The sequence below is a fragment of the Silurus aristotelis genome, assembly GCF_946808225.1.
Source record: "Silurus aristotelis genome assembly, chromosome: 11".
NCBI classification, from domain to species: Eukaryota; Metazoa; Chordata; class Actinopteri; order Siluriformes; family Siluridae; genus Silurus; species Silurus aristotelis.
Window position 1 is genome coordinate 17,225,641 of NC_139584.1, and position 21,836 is coordinate 17,247,476.

Below are 21,836 nucleotides of genomic sequence, written 5' to 3' on the forward strand. Positions count from 1 at the left end.
AAGGAATTGTGCAATACACATGGGGAGTATAATAACCAAATAACATACTGTATTACAGACTCTATCAACTTCTATGTGGAGAATACTGTACCTGCCAGGAATGTACATTGTTTTCCCAATAACAAACCATGAATAAATCAGTTAACAAGGGAGAGCTGAAAACTGTCCAGAAAGAACTAAGAAAGAAGATCAGAGAAGGAAAAGCCTGCTAGAAGTGGAAGATGGAGGATCAGCTGCAGCAGAACAACGTTAGCGGTGTGTGGAAGGGGCTCAAAACCATCACTAGTCATAAGGAGCCCAGCTCTCAGGCTGACCAGAAGTGGGTGAATGATCTGAATCTATTCTTTTAACAAATATTAACATATTTAATCAGCTAACCACCCCTGCCCCCGTCCAGTCCCTGCTGCAACCCCCTTCTCTGCTCCCACAGTAAGCTGCTCCAGTCCCACCTCTTTATGCAGCGCCCCACCCCCGCAAACAATTACCCCCAGCCCCCACCGTAAACACTACATACTGCCCCTTACAGAAGCCCAGGTGAGAATGGTGCTCAGGAAGATCAAAGTGATGAAGGCTGCAGGCCCAGATGGCATCAGCTCCAGGCTCTACTAGATTAAGACCTATGCAGAACAGCTATGTGGCATATTGTTGTACATGTTTGGTCTGAGCCTGAAGCTGGAGAAAGTGCCACAGCTGTGCAAAACAACCTGCATGGTACCTGTACCAAAGAAGTGCCCAAAAGACTTTGGGGACTACAGACCAGTAACACTGACCCCGCATCGGATAAGACGTTGGAGAGGCTGATGCTTACTTATCTCCAACCTCTGGTGATCATATCAATATATAAATTTTTATTTGCTTACCAGCCTGGCTTTGGAGTGGAAGACACTCATCTTTCTCCTTAATAGGGCTTTTTCACCCCTGGAAAAGGGTGGGAGCACAGTAAGAGTCGTGTTTTTTTTTTTTACTTTTCTAGTGCTTATAAACCTGCACTTCTGAGGGATAAGCTGGTGTACATGGGATTGGACAATCATCTGTCTACCCGGATACTCGATAACCTCACAAACCAACCACGTCATGTGAGGACTTGTGACTGTAAGTCTGACATGGTTGTCTGCAACACTGGAGCCCCGCAGGGAACGGTTCTAGCTCCGTTCCTCTTCACCATCTACACTGCTACACAACAGAAGTTTTTGGATGACTCTGCCATCGTCGGCCTGATCACAGATGATCAAACACTGCACGTTGAAAATAGGCCTTCAAAGTTTTAACATTTTAAGCAAGTTAAATGGCATTTTGAATAAAATGCTATTTTGATAGAACGCTTTAAGAAGCAAATCAGGAGATATATTGTTATTTTTAAATACCAGGCAAAGTTTCCTAGAAACCTGGAGCTGACAGTCATTATCAGATGCTGGGTTGCTTCCCTGATGATGCATGTTACTGCAAGTGATCTTTGTCTCCTCTGTCTATAAGATTTTGTGTCAGATTTTACAGGTATTCTTATCTCTAATCCTTATTTTTATTTTTATTTTTTATTCTAACTCTTATTCTTATTACTTCAACAGCATTGAGAAGGAGCAGCACAATAAGCTTTGCAGACCAGGTCCTGCCCCCCAAATGTTTTGCATTGTATTTTGAAATTTATTGACTTCACTAACTGTAGTTTTTGTGTTGAGAGAAAATAAAAAAAAAATAAGCTGCTCTATTGATACCATATTTTTACAGAATCACTAAAGATTTTACAAATTTCATAAGCTTTCATTACAAACAATTTAATGTGTAAAATTTATTTAAATAATTTGGTGCATTTCACATATGCTGTAGGTTGATTCGCCTTATAATTTTTTTTAAAAACAATTAGACAGGATTTATCCGGCCATAAGTTTTGCTCATTTGGCATATTTTTTATGTTATTTTGTACTTTTAAGTGCCTCTTTGCCTTCTCCTCCTCTACACACATTTGTCACTGGTTAAACTGCTTTTCGCTTTACTAGGAGATCATGTTATCTCAGGGATTCACAGTGAGGTGGAACGGATGGGCTTTGATACACAGAATGCATGGAGGGTATCAGAGATCAATGATAAATACAAGTGAGTTGTTTATTAATTGTAATTTAATCGGATTCATTTCAACTGCTGTCAGTCCAGTTACTTCCACTCTATTTTAGTGATGTTGTAACAAAAATCATGTGCATTGCTTTCTACTGTGTTATTACTATTGTTTTTCATATACATTTGGAGTAAGCTTTGTACTTCAGGGCATGCTATGATTAGTTAATTATCTACAATTATCTAATACTGATGTGTTCTGTCTGGTGATGCCAGGCTGTGTTCCAGTTACCCACAGCTAACATCCATTTTATTCGCATGAGATTCCAGGCTCTGCGATTCCTCTGTGCCCAGATGTCTGATCCTGCCAAGTAAGTTTTCCTGTGCCCAAGATTGAGTGGATCAGTCAGATTTTTTCAATGCTATGATTGTTTCTGATAAATGAAGTTTATACATTCATACCAGTGGTGCTTACACTTCAAAATGTCAAAATGTATATATACTGAGAATACTTTATATATACAATATATGTTGTACCTTGCATAACTGCATTTAGCCTTATGGCCCAATACAATTCAATAGATTTATGTTCACTCTCTTAATCTGATGACTTGCACTGAATAGAGTCAGCCAGGGTTGCGTAGTCCAAACAGTAGCTGCTGGTAACCAGCCTCAAGCAGACTTCCAAATGAGCATCAGTCAAAGTGGAACGGTATTTTAACTAAATAATCTTCATTTTAGAAAAGGCAGACTCACATTAATAAGTGTAGTTCTGCAGTAGCGCGTGCCTGTTTGACCGCACATGCGTGGTGAACCATGTGTGTTAGGAGAGAATTAATCTCAGACTGACTGGCTGCCAGTCAGAGGTGGCAAAAGTACACACATCCTTCACTTAAGTAGAAGTACAGATATTCATGTTTTAAAATACTCTGGTAAAAGTTAAAGTACTAACTACACTTTTTACTCAAGTTAAAGTAAAGAAGTTTGGGCTCTAACATGTACTGTACTTAAGTAAGAAACCATTATTACTACCTGATTTAGCGTCACACTGGTAACTGGACATCACATCATCTTAATATTAGGGCTGTCAATCGATTAAAATATTTAATCGCAACTTAATCGACAATTTCTATCTGTTCTAAATGTACAATATATAAATACTTAATGTTTTAATTCTCTAAACAACATTGAGAAATATTGATGCTTTATGCAATTGTATGTTTATTATTAGTGAAACTAAACTCAACATAGAGCATGAAGACAAAATAATCTTGTAAATGTTGTTAAGTTATTATGGTGGTTTAAATTACATAAATCATCAGGACACCAAAAGGGAGCTATGTTTCAACACAGGCGGTTAACGAGGTGATACCGGAGAAACTGTACTTCATATAACTTTCATACGGATTACACAATCGAATAATATTTGTTTTTGATGTGAACTGGTTTATGTAAAATACATTTCAAGTTTTCTATACATATATTTATTATGTCCATGAGGCAAGTATTCACTGAGTTTCAGGTTGTTTTTTTTATGCATTTGTGAAGGGAGATGACAGAGACGGCAGAGAGTGCCCCCTGTCTGTTTTCTATATTTTACAAAAGCACAGACTTTTGATGTTGTTTTGAGTGTATACAAATAAAAGTAGACCCTTTACAGATTCAAATGATGTATTGCTCTTATCTGTACAATCAAAAAAGATTTAAGTTTGTTTATGAGGAAAAATGCCACAAAACGCGTTCGGCGACCTTCCCAGAGGGTTAATTGTGCGAAATTGTGTTTGATTTGAGACTTGCCGCATCAGTAAAACAAATGTTTGCATTGAAGGTTTTACTTTCACCTCTTTTATATTTAGTAATTGATTTATGTTTTTATATATTTGTATAAAAATGGTCAAACAGAAATGCGTGCATTTAATAATTCAATTATGCGTTAATAAAATTTAGTGCAGTTAAAATAAATTTGCAATTGAATTTTGACAGCCCTAATATATATATATATATATATATATATATATATATATATATATATATATATATATATATATATATATATATATATATATATATATATATATATATTAATACAAATCCAATGTCAAATTTTGTTACTTAATGAATATATTCAGGCTGAACATCCACCATATAGAACAAAAGCAGAGGAAAGATGATGATCAGTTGATCAAGAATGTCTCTGTTCCCAGTCATGTTTACATCGCTGAGTCCCTCTGTCTCATGCACGTTAACCCCATACTTTTTGTTGCCTTCTAGTATTTGTACATCGTTACTTCCCACCTCTGCCGCCATAATGGCATTGAAGTGGCAAATGCCATTGGGAGGATAGATGATAGACTAATAAAAAAAAAACTTCTTTAGCTGGTTATCTGCTCTGAAAAGCACAAAGTGGCGGCAACATTTGTCTCTTCTGTTGAAGGCTGCTTCATTAGTGGCAACTGCTGTGGATCATGACCACATCGCACTCCATAGATAGTGGCACTGTCCATTTCTATTTTTAGGCCTTTCTGTTCTTAAGCTAATAGCTTTTTTCAGTGTTCAGATTTGAGAAGAAAACAAAGTCAAATTACTTACATCGTGAAAGTTTTTTATTCAAATCAAATCAAATCAAATTTTATTCATCACATACACATACATACAGGGTACGACATGCAGTGAAATGCTTTATACGACGGTCAGGCAAGAGGGGAATAGGGTGGGGAGAAAGAAAAAAATCAGATAAATAAAGTATAAAAACTATATAAAATAAAATATAAGATATAAAGGATATATAAAGATATGTATGTGAACAAAGAGAAAAATTTATATACAAAGAAAATCCTTATGGCAGTAGACAGTGAAACAGTAAACAATGTGTACCAAAGTGTAAACAATAGACAATATTAGTGGTGGGTTGTCCATAAAGTGTCCGTGTGCAGTATGGTGTGGTGTAAGGGTCCGCAAGTGTCCGTGTGCGGTATGGTATGGTGTGGTGTAAGGGTCCGTAAGTGTCCGTGTGCGGTAAAGAGTGTCCATAAAGTGTCCGTGTGCAGAATGGTGTGGTATAAAATAAATAAATATAAAGTGCACTTTGCTGTGCAAGTCCAGAGTTTAAAGTGTCGTGGTGCGAAAGGTGAGATCTGTACAGAGAAGAAGTGTGATGATGGAGAGAGTGGACCAGCTTTTAGATCCTGGGTATTTCCTGGTTTAAACACGGAATGGCCTGCGGGAAGAAGCTCCTCCTCATTCTCTCTGTGTTCGCTTTCAGGGAGCGGAAGCGTTTCCCTGAACGCAACAAAGAGAAGAGTCCATTGTTGGGATGGCTAAAGTCCTTCACAATCTTCCTGGCTCTGGTCCTGCACCGCATGTAGATGTCCTGCAGGTCAGGGAGCTCGGTGTGGATGGTACGTTCAGCTGAACGCACCACCCTCTGGAGGGCTCGTCTGTCCTGCATGGTGCTGTTCCCAAACCAGGAAGTGATGCTACCCGTCAGAACGCTCTCAATGGTGCAGGTGTAGAAAGTCTTAAGCACCTGAGAGGGTAGTTTAAAGTCCCTTAAGCGTCTCAGATGGTACAGACGCTGCCGGGCCTTCTTCACCAGGGTGTTAGTGTGACAGGACCAAGACAGATCCTGTGTGATGTGAACACCCAAGTACCGGAAACTGTCCACTCTTTCCACTGGAGTCCCGCAGATGTTAAGCGGTTGGTATGACCGCTCCCGCTTTGTGCTGAAGTCCACGATCAACTCCTTAGTTTTGCTGACGTTCAGGAGAAGGTTGTTTTCCTGGCACCATCTCTCCAGGTTTTTAGCCTCCTGTAGGTAGGCCGTCTCGTCGTTGTTGTTGATCAGGCCCACCACAACAGTGTCGTCAGCAAACTTGATGATGGTGGTGGAGTTGGATGTGGCCACACAGTCATATGTGTACAGAGAGTACAGCAGGGGGCTCAGAACACAACCCTGGGGAGCTCCAGTGCTGAGGGTGAGGGTGGATGAGGTGTGTTTTCCCACCCGTACGGCTTGTGGTCTATCTGTCAGGAAGTTAGAGATTCATTGACACAGTGGCTGGCTGAGTCCCAGGACCTCCAACTTAGAGGTGAGTGCGGAGGGAATTATGGTGTTAAACGCTGAACTGTAGTCCACGAACAACATCTTTGCATAATTCCCGTTTCTTTGGTCCAGGTGGCTCATCGTGGTGTGGAGGAGATGAGCAATGGCGTCCTCAGTAGAGCGGTTCTGACGATACGCAAACTGTAATGGGTCCATGGTCCATGGTCCATGGGTCCACTAAACACTATTCATTTAGTGTTTGTGTGGTATGATTATGAATGGGATGAATGATTTACTTCAGTTCTTCCATCTACCTTTTTTTTTTTAACCAAAAAAACCCTAACCAACACAATTTATTAGCCCATTTCTCTTTTTGCTGTTGGGTTTCTTCAGGTTTTACACCTTGTGTGCCATGTGCGTAACTTGATGCTGTGGACTGCAGTGTACCTGCCCAGCTCATCTCCTACAACACCCTATGATGAGTCCTGTGTCTCCTACTCTCTGTCTGGTACCAACACTATAGACCAGCGTTTGGTCAGGTGAGACTTATGGCCACCACAACTCTGTAGAAGTAGATAATTTTTTTTTACAAGGTGTTATCAAAAGGTTTATAGCTTTGTAACACGCCAACAGAAGGCAGTCGAGGGCTGCACGCACAGTCACAGGGATAACAACCTTCAGAGTGCAGGCAGGGTGGAGTCAGTGGAGAAGAGTGGTAGGAGTGATTTGTGATAGAAGAGTATCTGCAAGAGTGTAAGGGAAAGTTTATAGGAATGTGGTGAGACCTGCAATGTTGTACGGTTTAGAGACAGTGGTGTTGACTAAAAGACAGGAGGTGGAGCTGAAGGTGGAAGAGTCTTTTAACACGCTACAATCCGTCACGCTCCCCGAGATCTTAAAAACTCTGGGCTTCTAGTAGTTCCTAGAATAGCAAAGTCCACTAAAGGCGGTAGAGCATTTTCACATTTAGCTCCCAAACTTTGGAATAGTCTTCCTGACAGTGTTCGGGGCTCAGACACACTCACCCAGTTTAAGTGCAGATTAAAAACATATGTTTTTAGCAAAGCCTACACATAACATACGTCTCACATCATAACCTTGTGCTCCAGAACATCTGATCACATTCACATTATCAACTTGTGCTGTTAATATCATGAACAGCAGCTACGCTAATTGCTCTCCACTTCTTCTCTTTCTCTCCCCATCCCGAGGCTTCCTGACGTTTGGCCAGCTCCAGTCACGTCCCACCTGGTGAAGATTATGGACTTTAAAGAAGTAGATGCCGAACTCGCAAACATCCTGAACCATCTAGAGACGTACCAGTGCCAATTTGATCCCACTTCATGTGTGGAGTTTTGACATTGGACCTCCTGGAGTGTTTAAAGGCTCTGGAGAAGCTGTTGCTGTATCTGTGATGATCACAAATGTTGAGCTCAGTAGCTCCTACTTTTATACCAAAGACTGTAGAAAGAACATTTACTTATAATCTTATACTCCAGTACTCATGTATGTTCTCACTCTCCAGTGTTCTGTATTGTTGAAAGATTTATGATCAAACTCTTGATGTCACCCAAATGAGGATGGGTTCCCCTTTTGAGTCTGGTTCCTCTCAAGGTTTCTTCCTCATAACATCTAAGGGAGTTTTTCCTTGCCACAGTCACCATGGCTGCTCATCAGGGATAAATGCACAGTATTCACCTTGACTGTTGATTTCTGTAAAGCTGCTTTGAGACAATGTCTGTTGTGAAAAACGCTATAGAAATAAACTTGACTTGACTTGAGAGTTGAAGATGCTAATATTTTCATTGGGAGTGATGATGATGGACAGGATTTAAAATAAGTTTATTAGAGGGAAGCACATGTAGGACATTTTGGTGAGGGAGGACATTTTGGGATGGTTTGGACATGTGCAGAGCAGGGACATGGGGTATATTGGTAGAAGAATACTAAGTATGGAGCTGCCAGGAAGGAGGAAAGGAGGAAGGCCAAGGAGGAGGTTTATGGATGTGGTGAGGGAAGACATGCAGGTAGTTGGTGTAAAAGAGGCAGATGTAGAGGACAGAGTAGTATGAAGATGAATGATCCGCTGTGGCGACCCCTAAGAAGAAGGAAAAGAGTAACACTACGTCTAATGCTCATTGAAATGCTTCCGCAGCACAACTTTTTTGTTAGTCTTCTATGAGCGTTCTGTTATTGGTGTGAATCTTTCTTGGATTGTATCACAGACATATTTTACTTTTCAGCTACAATCAAAGTGCAATTTTAGCAATAACTGGCTTGAACTTTTTTAGGGCTCAGTTAGGACCAGTTGCTAACAGCATATTTGTGTGTGTTTTTGTTATCGTGATATAGGTATTAAATTTTAATCTTAATGGTCTTAAAAAGTCTTAAATCTGACTTGGTGAACCTGCAGAAACTTTAACGGATTAAGGAAAACTTATTTTTTTATATCATTCACTTAGCAGAGATTTTATGAATAACATAAATAATGCTTCCATGTGTAATGGAATGTAATGGTTTTGCGACTGTTTGTGTGCAATCCTGTACAACAGTGTTATCAACCACAAGTGTGTTAAGCATTATGATCCTACATCTCTCGTCCAACATGTGCAATATTACTTATTTTTAGGGCTGCAACTAACGATTATTATTTTGCTAATCAATTAATCTGACTTTTTCCTGATTAATCGGTTCATTCAATTAAAGAAATAAAATAAAACAAGCTGCTTTGTTTATAACTATATTGAACCCTATTTCAGGGTATTCGTGTATAAAAGTGTAACTAAAAAATGCAAAGGCCAGATATTGTGTTTAACTATTTTTAATTTAGACATTTTAAAGCCTATAGTGGCTGCTTGTTAAGGAGTGCATGGGGGATTTCTCCTTGAACAAGTTCACTCATGCTGGATTGTTTCATTCTGAGAAAACTAAAACAAAACAAAAAACATTTGAGTGTGCAAGGTGTAAATTGTGTAAATCAACATTTGTATTGTTTTTAATAACAATAACAATAGCAAATTGACAACCGTGCATAAATACACTTACATTTTGTTCAGTTGTAAAGATATCAGCATCTAGAATATTAATTTCATTTAATTTTGTATAATAATTGATTTATAAAGGCAAACTCTTAATGAATTCGGAAAACAAGCATTTGAACGTAGTAAAGCCGCAGTAAATCACGTTTAAATGCAGATAAGTTACTGTGGGAGTAAACAAATGCTGTAAAGAGAATGGAACGGAGAAACGCAAGCTAACAGACTTGTTTACAAAAAAGTAATAAATATACATACCAGTGACTAAAAATGTAATCGTTTACTGCTGCTGTTATTTGCTGCCTTTAGATTCAGTGTTTGTTCGCACCGGTTTAATTGAATGCATCACTATGTCGCGAGCGAGCTGATTGCGCAACCTGATGCTCGCGAGTCACTACAGAACAGATCCAGTGCGACTGTCCCGAAGTTACATTATACACAAAAGCACTTCATTAAACTGAACTATTTTCACATGATGAGGATTATACAGTTGTTGCTTACCGTGATGATGTTTCACCTTCATCTGTGACACCAGTGGCTTTTCTTTTCCTGCTTCCGGTGACCATGTTACTCTCTACCATTTTTAGGCAGCGGCTGTTATCCTACCGGCACGCAAAGCCGTAACTTGAGCACCTCAACTACTTATTTAACCTACACTACTTTTCATATATATATATTTATATATTTTGCAAGGGTGAAGCTGTTTTCCATAAGTTCTATTTCCTTTGTGAAAAAGCGAGGAGGGTTATCACTATTTTCTAAAGTATCCGTATCCGTTTAATGTACCTAATTATATTAGCTACCCATGTTATTAAAATAAATATATGGCTCTTCTTCTTCTTTCGGCTTTTCCCATTAGGGGTCGCCACAGCCGATCATCCGTCTCCACACCCCTCTGTCCTCTACATCTGCCTCTTTCAACCCAACTACCTGCATGTCTTCCTTCACCACATCCATAATCCTCCTCCTTGGTCTTCCTCTTTTCCTTCTTCCTAGTGGCTCATTCCTTAGCATTCTCATACAGATATACTCCATGTCCCTCCTCTGCACATGTCCAAACCATCTCAATCTCGCCTTGTCTCCAAAACGTCCTACATGCGCTGTCCCTCTAATAAACTTGTTTCTAATCCTGTCCACCTTCGTCACTCCCAACGAAAACCTCAACATCTTCAGCTCTGCTACCTGCAGCTCCACCTCCTGTCTTTTACTCAATGCCACTGTCTCTAATTCATATAACATCTCAGGTCTCACCACAGTCCTATAAACTTTCCTTTTCACGCTCTTAGATACTCTTCTATCAACACAATAAATATATATATTGCTGTTAAAAGGGTTTAATAAATTATTTTTGTTGTAGCACCATGTGTTAGTGGTTTATTTGTGTATTTTGTTTCTATTTTGGATACATCACACTTATCTCTGTCTGTAATATGTTGCAATTATTTTCTGTGTTTCAGTGAGTTTGTGAACGATAGCCCACATTACTTCCTGTTCTACTCTGTTTAATATATTGGAATTTTAAAGTTAATTTGAATTAACTAATTTTTCTTTTCTTTGTGGGTGTTGCAGTGCTGGTTCTACTGTGAGAGTGGCCCAGTTGGAAAAGGAGCCTAATAAAAGAAAGCTGCTCTGCTTGACAACAGTCTTGTAGACACATTTGGGGGAGCACCCGGACGAACAGAGTTATACACATATAAATGTGTATTTTATTTCGTGAAAAAGTGTAAACCGGTTAATCAAAGCTGACTCTGAAAACGGATAATTCCAATGTACATGTAACTGTGCAACTGGCAATAAAAAAAAAAACTTAAACTTAATGAATGCTTATGTATTTGTTGTATATACAGTGTATTTTAAATGGCACTTCTGTGTTATTGTAATGAGACTTCCAACTCTACTTCAAAATATGATTTCTTCTTCTAGAATAGTGTGTATATTATTTCAGGAATTTTAATTGAGATTATGCAAGGTGAATTATCTGCATCATTTGTGACATCAGGATGGGACCTTTAAGTCACCCAGTGATAGAAGAGACATTTCTTTCACTGGGAGCCTGCAACAAGAATATGCTTTATGTTTGCTGTTAGTCAAAAAAGTTACATTATTAAGGGGGGGGGGGGGGGGGGGAAGATCCTCTTTTATTTATATAACTTATTAAAGGATACATCGCTGATAAAAAAAAAAATATATATCAGTGTTTCATCCTTTAATTTGCCCCGTTCTCAGAATACTCACTCAGTGGGAAACAGAATACTGGACATAGAGGATAAAATGAATACTGGTTTATCCAATTGCTCATCAAATAAAAATCAAAACTGGGCATCAGCAGTACATTAACATTGAAATATAACTGCATAAATGAGAAACCAATCTGGAGCAGGTTTAATTCTTTTTTTCAGAAATCCATTTTTCATACACTTTTTGTAATTTCATCTTTGAAGCTAACAATATTCTCTAATAAATCATAATGGATTAATGGGCAATCTTGGAGAGCTGATTTGGGCATATCATGTGAGGATGGTCTCATCAATTTCTTCATTGGAGTCAGGCAGACCTGAGATCTTCTTCAGCGATCGGCGGAAACACTCAGACAACAGCTCATTACTGGCGGAGTCTAAGATGGCACTGATGCTCTGAAATAATCATGCATACACATGTAAAATTATACACTTTACTAACTCTAAGCATAAGCAACATTTTGAAAATTGTTAATAAAACTACTATTAGAAATCATGGTCATGAATTACATCAACTGCAAACAAATACCAAATGGAGGTAAGAAAAAAATGTGATAAAAAAAAAAAAAAAAAAGGTGGATCGCCTTTTGCTTTGATTATGGCATGCATTTGTTTAGCACTGTTTTGATAAGCTTATGCAGTGTTACATATATTTCTGTTCAGAACTGCATTCATTTCTCTCAAAGATATTTTATTGATGATAGGAGAGTCAGATAGGGTTCCCATGCTTCTTAAAAGTACTTGAATTTCAGACACTTGGATTCAAGGCCTGGAAAGTACTTGAAAACAAACAAAGGTCCTTAAAAGTGCTAGAATTTAATTTAAAATAAATATTGTTTAGTAGAATGGTGCTTTAATCTTGTTAGTAAATGATCTTTAGGAGTCTGTCTGGATGCATTGTAATGCCCTCACTACTAGAATATTTGTTTTTTTATTTTTAAACATCGCATTAATAGCAGTGTTCACGTTTTTTTTTTTTTTGTCGCGGTACTTCACCTTGATATTTTACTGGCCAGGGGTTGGACATTTGAGCTGTGAATCTTGTTGTGTCCGAAAGGAACATACTTTTATTAAGTAGTATAAGATGCCGTATTAACACCGTATTAATAAAGCATATTAAATACAGTCAAGCATAAGAGCCCAAAATATGAACGCAATGCACATTAAGCTCATATTCTCTGTGTGTATATAGTGTACTGAATTTGTAATATCACTGCCTTTAATGCATTACAGTCACACTAATCATTTTATTTAAAGCATTTTCTGTTTTCTACAGGAGGAAAACGTGTGTATAAGCGTTTTGCACACTTTATTTAAATATTACTATGAACTTATTTAAATGCAATGTATTTAATCCAATTATTTTGATCAAGACTGCTGAAAGCATTCTATATTTATGAAACCTACACATTCAAAACATTATTACTTGTAATTTTTATTTAAGTGTAAATGAAATGAAAGTGTAAATAAAATGTTTAGAACTGTAAGAGGTCTTTTATGCCGATATAGATGCTGGGGTGCAAATTTGGTAGGTGCTTGATATAAAATAAATAGTACTTTAATGGTGCCTTGATCTGGTGTTTATGAAAGTGTGACTGCTATGTAAACTTTTCTACAGCACAAAGATTTTTAATAGGGATAACAATTGGCCCACAACTTGAGCCCAAAGAATCCTGGCATTGCCACATTGGAATATATCCAAGGAATCAGGGAGAAAATCCATTCATGGAAAAACCTGGTCATTCATTATATTCAATTTTGTAGGCACATAAATTTGCTGAACTTGGACCCGACTGAACTAGATCTGAACAACTGAAGCAATCCCAGATCATGACACTTCCCCCACACACTTGGTATGGTAGGCACTAGGCATTATGGGTGTATCTGCCTCTCTTTTACCCTGGTAACCATTGCTCCAAAATCTTTTTGGTCTCTAGCAAATTGAAGCCCTTTTTTCTGATTAGCCTCACTGAAAAAAAGCTGTCTTAAGGCTGCACAGCTTTTTAGCACTATCCCTTGAGTTGTCTTCCTATTACACATAGCCATGTTTAGCACTGTTTCAAGGCATAGAAAATCAAGGTGGTAGCCTAGGGTACAATCAGCTGGAGGGGTGCCAGTAAGCGCCCTTTGCCACCGCCAGCGCACTCACCTATTTAAATTATTTGCCTGTTAATATACAGCATATGTTTACATACTTGAACTGAGGCAATTTTGCAATGATTAATAAACATGTTTAACCTTTTTTTGGAAGATTGTGAATGATTTGTATGGTATAGGGGTTGAGCATTGTGATAGGAGGGCGAAGCCATTTGGGAAGGGCCACATAACTTTCACCTAGGGTGCCAAAAAAGGCTAGAAACGACCCTGGCCTTGTTTTTTATTTATTGGATTCGTGCGGATCATGCTAATCTTTAAATCATTTTTCTCATTACATTTATTCCTCGAAGATGATGGTTCACCACTATCCTTTCAGGTTTTAATAATGTGTTGAACAGTTCTTAGCCCAATTTTAGAGATTTTAGCCTTCTAATCTCCTATGGTTAAATCTTTTTTCCTAAAAAGGTTCTTTAAGAAGTGAGAAGCTACTAATTTTATTATTTGGGTTAAATAACTTGTTGCAGCTGAAACCTATTAATTACTGCAGTAATTATCTGATGGAAGGCTTCTAATTACTAAAGTAAAACCAGGTCATAACTTTTTTTTATTGTAATACACCATCAGAGGGGAATACTATAATCCACATGACAGAAGAAACTCTAATTTCAGCAGGTGAAAGGGATACAGAATTGTTGTGATGAGCAGCCACAACAAACACTCACATTTTAATATTAGTGTAAGTAGTGAGTTATTTTATGATTGTATTTTGAAATAGTTTTTTTGTAAACTTGAGGGGACTGAAATAATGATAAAATATTGTCATTTGAAAATCTGATCAGTTTGACTATTTCATCTTATTGCATTTTGCATGAGATTTGCATCCAAGCAATTCTTAAATTCAAAAAGCATTATATCTTTACTATAGTCACTATGTGTTTAAGGAATGTACCTGCATGATGGTATCTCCTTGGCGGAGTCGTAGCAGGTTGACAATTGTGTGTTCGCTCTGAGCACGAACACTGGTGTTCTTGTCTTTGGTGTTGTCCAGCAGGGCTTTGATGATTGGTTTAATCTGACTGGACTCTAGCACTGGGGTGTCTGATTCCTTCCACACCCACCACAACACTCGCTCAGTCACCAGACGAATATCACTTGACTGATTCTGCAGACTCTAGGGGAGTATAGTATAGCAGAGAGATTAGCAGTAAGAATTCACTTTATTTATAATAAATCATGCAAGATTTCTTTTTCCTAATGGTACAAAAAATTGTTACCCTCCATTTTTCCTAATGGTACAAAATTAAATTGTTACCCCCTATTTCTTAATTCTAAAGTAAAGCCCAGAAGTCACATTATCAGGTGTTCTCTCAGTGTAAATATGTAAAATCTAACATGGGTTTTGCTATTGCACCTCCTTACAGGACACACTCTATACCACATTGTAAAGACTACAATGTTTCATTTATTAATTTACAACTCTCTCTTTTAAAAAAAAATGTTCATCAACTATTCTGAAACTCTGCTGATATTCTACACCAGGGGTCACCAACGTGGAGCCTTTTCTAAAAATAGCTGTTTCCTACCTTGTTAAATCATTGTTGATAATTATTGTAAGAAATCATTAACATGATCAGTGTCTTCACATAGATCCGTCAAATCCGGCCCGACGTACAATTATATCCGGCCCGCGAGATGATTTCATAAAGATTTATTATTATTGTTATTAATGTCGGGGTGATATGAAGCGCTGATAACACAAACTACAGATCCCAGCTTCCTTCAGCTGCCTTACCGAATGCTAGACTACCTGGGAACATTCCAGCGTCAATCAAGTCGAGCTTCTGTTGATCTATTTAACCCTATTGTACAGTTATTGTGAAACAGCGCCTCACAGTGGCGAAGAGAAAAGTGGATTCTGAAAACAAAGCCTTTCAAAACCGATGAGATTATGAGTAGATGTTTATTGACACTGCCGGTAAACCCGTGTCTTACTAGTGGAGCGAATGTGACTGTAATTAAGGAATTGAATTTAAGATGAAACTACGAGACAGAACACCAGGATAAGATGAAAAACCTGAATGCAGAGCAGAAGATACAGAAAGTAAAAGAGAAAAGAAGAATCTGACATTTCAGCAGATGTTTTTTACCAGAGCAAAATCACAAAGTGAAGCTGGTGTGAAAACAGAGGAGAAATCAGAGGCACATCAGCCGGTTATTTACAGAGGGAGAGTTTCTGAAGAGCTGCATGATGAAGCTGTGAGACATCTGGTGATTGACAGGAGATATTTTTATGGAGACCAAAATATTTAAAGTTATTTAGGCCTGCGACCTAAAGTGTGCTTTGAGTTTTGCCCCCTGTGCAATTGAGTTTGACACCCTGATATAGATGAATATCATTAATTATTAATAATAACATATAATTAAAAGTAAATTAAGCAAATGTGTTATTTCAGAATTGTGTATCAAACTGGTAGCCCTTTACATTAGTCGGTACCCAAGAAGAAGCTCTCGGTGTCAAAAAGGTTGGTGACCCCTGTTCTACACAAAGCAAAGCAGAATGGTTTACATATTTTTCCTTTTAAAGAAGCACTTTGATGAGAACACTAGACACTAATTCATCAAAATTAAATCATTTTAATTATTACAAATAAAAGCAACAATATTGCAAAAACTAAGCATAACAAATATAGGGCTTTCAGTTTACTGTTGCTTTATTACCATTGCAGACTGTAGCACTAACCTTGACCAACTGAGTGATAATACGAGTTGAAACAGCAGCATCTCCAGCTGATCTGAGTTGGTGTCTCATGAGGTAACCCATTGCTCTAATTCCACTGCAAGCTATGGGAATCTACAGAACCACCACCACACACAAGAAGAAAAATGGTCAAGAAATGTGCAAAATGTGTAAGGTAACATTTCACTGTCAAATACATGAGAGTGTAGATGGATGCAATAATAATGAATAACAACTTGGGCATTAAAATAAAAATAGGAGATAAACTGGAACAATTAGCATTGACCAATTAAATAAAATAGTTTATAACAACAAGGTTAGAAAAATGCATCTCTGCTTTGTAAACTACTGAATACCACTGAACTACTATGTACTACTGAATAATCATCACCTAAATATAATTTGGTACAAGTTTTTAATAATGGAAATAAAATATCTAGTGGCTGTACAGTGAATCTATTGTAAGATATTCGTATCCCATCATACATGTGCAAAATAATTTCAGTAGTACACAAAATACACAAAGAAAAATACACAACGCAGAAAATAATTAGCAGGAGAACATTACTCTGTCTGCAGTGGCGCTAGATAACACGGCTTCCAGCACGGTGGAGCTGTACTCTGGAGCACACAGCTGCTCAGGTGCAGATTTCACAGCTATAGCAAGAGCCATGGAGCGGCCATGGCGAACCATCCAGTCCACTCCTGACATATCAGCTATGAGAGATTTCACATTAGTCAGTAGAAATGCTTACATACAGAGTGCACTAATGTGATGCTTTATTTTAGCCTAATTTCGTGTTAACTGAAAAAGAATACAAAAGATGCTGACCATCACTGAATCAAGACCATGTGACCTAACACAATATAACATAAGAGTGCTTTCCTGAGGGCATTTGGTTACAAACAGTGGGGCTCAAAGGAATTTAATGGGGGCATGGGTTAAAAAGAAAGTACAAACAAAACATTTTTTTACTTCTCAGGCTTATACAAAAAGGCGTTATACAAAACTTAATCTGTGTCTGGGTGTGTTTGAGCTTACCGAGGACATGCTGTGACAGAACAGTCCTCAGCTCTTCTTCAGACAGGAAAGCACACAACACACCAACACACCCTGCAGAGGCCATTCGGGTGGCATCCTACACACACACAAGTTTTCAACAGTAAAACTTTCAAAATTTAAAGTTTCAGAGAAAAAAAAAAAAAAAAAAAAAAATTTTTACATTAAACAATTTTCTCCCTGCAATATTTGTCCCTGCATAGTAGGGGATTGATAAATTTAGTCCAACAATTTCTAAAAAAATTAAAAATACAAATAAAAATTAATAAAATAAAGTTTCAAGTGCACACTGAACAAGATTCCAGAAGTCTCTGGAAGTGAATGAAACAACATTCCTCTGAAAGACATTCACAGTTGTAATGAGAATTTTAGACAGAACTATCTAACATGTCAGTCTAAAATCACCAAGTGTATTTGGGTTGAGGTCCATGAACTATAATGGACACAGTGTTTTATTTACATTATTTCCATGTTCATTAACCCATTTTATGGCCCTTTGTGTATGGGAACACTGCCTTCCAACAATAGGATATACAGTAAAACCCCGTTGTACGAGCAACCGGAGATACGAGCGACATTGCTCGCAAAATTTTACCCTGTTTCACGAGCAAATTTCAAAGGCACGAGCAAACCCACACTGCCGGTTCCCCGTTTTCGACCGAGGGTCGCATCAGCCGCTTAGTTAATGACATATCACCCGGTCGCTCTTGTTGTTTAGTGCAGCAAAAACATAACTTTTATTTGTTTTATATTTTTATTTCACTAGAAATCTCCCAAGTCTCCCAAGGAAATCAGTGATGGTGCTGTGAAAACAAAAGTATATAGAATTACCATGGAAACAGAGGAGGCTATGAGCATGGTCATAAATCAACCACTACCACATGAGTAAGTGTTAAATTATGTTTACATTACAGTAATTTGCTGTGTATTTGTTTGTTAAAATAGACTACAAATACTTTTTAAGTGCAAAAATAAGCGATCGAATGAGATCTCGGAACGAATTAAATCACTTTTACATTCATTCTTATGAGGAAAGTCAGTTCGAAGGTACGAGCAAATGGACCTACGAGCAATTTATAAGAACGAGTTATGCTCGTTCAACGGGGTTTTACTGTATATGTTTCTTTATATGATAATAACAAATCAGTCATAATTAATTTAAATGGACTTGCCATATGTACATATGCACCAAGTCAAGAATATGGTAAAGAATATCTCATACGATCATACCCGCATCACTATAATATCCCTCTTAAAGTAAGAAACAGACTGCTCCTGCTGAGAGCATGATTATGTTGATATGAACCTGTTTCATATCAAGTCCAAGGTTCGATGGACCTGTACAGGTGTCATGCATGACACCTGTCTGGAAACAACAGCACGCATTTATTCAAGTGTTCCATGTAATTTGTCAACCATCTGCATCAAGCTTTTTATTGGCTTTGCTTTGATGTGTTTCTTTAATCATGCTCTCCTTATTCCAATCAACAGAAATGTACTAGAAACAATTCATTATCTAATGTAACCTACTAAGGTTCATCACATGCATTTCTTACTTTCTCAATACCCGAGTATAAATAATTATAAAGTAGTCTGTTGATTCTTCGTAGAATAAATTGTGTGTACTGCTTGAGAATTTAAAGATTATACAGTTCTTATGCATGCTGATGTGGCTACATGTAACAAAAGTACGTTTTTTTATTCACTTGTATATCCGTCACATATATTTCTATAAAAGAAAATCAATTAGTAATTGCCAAATTACTGTAGTACTTAACTCTGTGTTTAGTCCTAAACTCTGTTATATAGCTTTATGTTGTTTTATCTAGCACCAGGGTTCTGGAGGAACATTGTCTCATTTCACTGTGTACTGCGTCACCTATATCTGGTTGAAATTACAATAAAAGATTCTTGACTTGACTTGAAATTAAAGACAACAGCAAGCTGTCATACCTCATCATGTCCCAGCATGCCTAGCAATGTGGTGGTGATATTCTTCTTGATGGCAGGATCAACTTTAGCTCCAGCACCTTGAATGACAAACCTCAGGGCTTGCAGCATTGTCTCCCTGCAGCACAAGATAAAACATTAAGACGTGTATAGTGTTTAAAACACTTTCAACTTTCTCTAAAAGACGGTCTGGTCTTCCAACATTTTGTAATGGCTAAACCAAACATGTAGCTTTATTAGCATTTTCAATAACTAAGAGAAACCTCCTCAAAACAATAGTGGCGTTTGAGAAGTGGTAGATTAGAGGTTAAGCTGTTGGACTTCTGATTGAGTTTAAATCACCAAGCTGCCAAATCAGGGCCCTTGAGCAAGGCCCTAAACCATCAACTGTTCAGTTGTATAAATGACATACAAGTTTCTTTCCCTAAAAGTGTCTGCCAAATGCCATAGAAATAATAAAAATTGTTAAAACACTGCCTTTATATTGGAAAAAACCTCCCTGCTAAGCAAATTTATGAGTAGACTATAGTGTACCTGACGCCTGAGTCCTCTGCATTGCGAATGGCTGAGAGCTGCTCTGTAAATAGTGGGTCCACTTTTGTATGAATGGAAACAAGTTGTCCCAGAGCCTCAGCTGCTCTGAGCCTGACAGGCCTACTCGTGTCCTGAAGGGCCTTTAGAAATGTGGTCTGAAGTTGTGGGAGAAACGGCTTCAGCAATATGCCCACCTACAGAGAAGATATTTACATTAGATTAGATATATAATTGTCATTGTGCAGAGCAAAAGTACAGGGCCAGTAAAATGCAGTTAGCATTTAACTAGAGGAGCAAACAGCAATGTATATAAACAAATGAATATAAATATTCCTATTCTATCATCCGTTATACATATTTTGATTCAATTCTTAGACTAGGTTAGGTCCACGGACTGCAACATAAGGTTAAAGTAAAAACCTTGCGAAGCAGAAGAGTCAGGGTCTCAAGCAGAGCCGTCTTCACAGTCCAGGCAAAACGATCTCCAAGTATACGGATGAGTGGCCCAGTGATATTCACAACAGAAGGCCGCAGAGCCTCAGCAGAGGTCAGTTTGATGACGGCACCTAATGCACGAGCTGCTTCCTCCTTCTGCTCTGGGCTTCCTGTCAGCACGCCCTCTCTCAGAACAGGCAGAATACATGTCACTCCCTGGGGAAAGAAAGAAAAAATAGTGAGTACAAAAATTTAACTCAAAACAAGACTCAAAAGATAAGTAATAATGCTGGTACCTTTTTGGGCAGACAGAAGCCAGGCAGATGTTCACCCTTGACTTCAGATGCTGCTGAACGAATATCTCTGTGCAAATCATCAATCAGAGTCAGCTGACTTCCGGCATCCAACTTCTGTGTACAACAATTTGTGGGTATAAATGTAAATCGGGTAAACAAGGCAGATTCTTTTTACTATCTATCATTGTGTGTAGGTGCAAATGTGCTTAAGATGATCGTTTTGAAAGCATTTTCAAATAAAGCTTTAAATATTATGAATAAAAGAATGTTTAATGTCTAACATTAACATTTTGTTTTCTGGAGCCTTCTGAGCAAGGACATATCAACTGCTTATTACAAAAAAGACACGAAGGATCCCCTGGCTGTTTTTTGTTTTCCCCGCACCTTGGTAATGGAGTTGATAGTGTCCCAGCTTTGATGGAGCACCTCAGGGTTGGAGTCATTGAGCAGGCGCACAAGACCAGAAAGTAGTGTGCGTGTGTGGACGCTGTAGTCAAGCCGTGTTCGTGAAAAGTAGGCATTTAAAATGGTTACAGATGCCTCCCTGAGTCCAGAATCTGCACCCCGTGTTGCCTCCAGCAGGTCCTCGATGATGATTCTCTGACCCACTTCGTCTTCAACGGACAAAACAACAGTCTGGCAGTTGCTTAACTCCTGCACAGCAAAAATTCAGCCTTATTACAAAAAAAGTTACGTACGGGTCATTCAGCTTTATAAAATCATAGTAAACTGTTAAGACCAAATATAAGTATAAAAACACTTGGTAACAATTTTTTAATTCCACTGAACATCTTTCATTTTAGACTAGGAAATGTCATTTATTAGATTAGTTTCCTAACTTGATATGATAAATATTACCAAATAAAGCTACATGAATATTCATGCTTTTTCAAATATTTTTTAAATATTAAAATAAAGCAATTTTCTGCTCTAAGGGTACCTGAGGTCCCTCCTCAGTTCCCAGCTTTTCTTTGAGAGATGAGAGCAATGCAGGCAGTATAACTCCCAGGTGACGTGTCAGAGCATCACCTGTCACAGCAGACAGGAAGGCGAGCACACGTGTATTCACTGGGGGAGAAGTGAGCTACAGAGAGGGAAAGAGTAAGCCAAGAAAAGAAACATTTAATTACAAAGAGCAGGCACAATACACAACATTATTACAGTTTGTGACTGGTAACAGTCAGTCTGGTTTTAATATAGATGGTGCGAGGTACTGATGAATCAAGGGACAAGATATTAAAAAAAAATTTGATAAGAGCGACAACCTTGGGCACCAGGTAAGGCAGCACTGATCGACTCTTCACAGCCATTACTTGCTTCAGTCCGTCAAGAGCAAACTCAGCTGTTTCCTCGTCCTCCTGCAA

General features: G+C 38.0%; 1 protein-coding gene across 1 annotated transcript in view; it reads right to left on the bottom strand.

Moving 5' to 3' along the window:
* Positions 1–11,248: 11,248 nt before the first annotated feature.
* The window catches only part of gcn1 (GCN1 activator of EIF2AK4), a 54,646-nt gene continuing 44,058 nt past the window's right edge, over positions 11,249–21,836 (bottom strand). Inside the window, exons 47-58 of the mRNA XM_083554327.1 lie at positions 21,738–21,830; positions 21,413–21,556; positions 20,857–21,126; positions 20,473–20,586; positions 20,162–20,392; positions 19,742–19,935; positions 19,211–19,325; positions 17,240–17,336; positions 16,766–16,914; positions 16,201–16,311; positions 14,410–14,631; positions 11,249–11,759 (exon numbers count right to left, since the gene is read on the bottom strand). Coding sequence (XP_083410453.1) covers positions 11,634–11,759; positions 14,410–14,631; positions 16,201–16,311; positions 16,766–16,914; positions 17,240–17,336; positions 19,211–19,325; positions 19,742–19,935; positions 20,162–20,392; positions 20,473–20,586; positions 20,857–21,126; positions 21,413–21,556; positions 21,738–21,830 — 1,866 coding nt within the window. The 3' untranslated portion in view covers positions 11,249–11,633. The remainder of the gene's footprint in view (positions 11,760–14,409; positions 14,632–16,200; positions 16,312–16,765; positions 16,915–17,239; positions 17,337–19,210; positions 19,326–19,741; positions 19,936–20,161; positions 20,393–20,472; positions 20,587–20,856; positions 21,127–21,412; positions 21,557–21,737; positions 21,831–21,836) is intronic.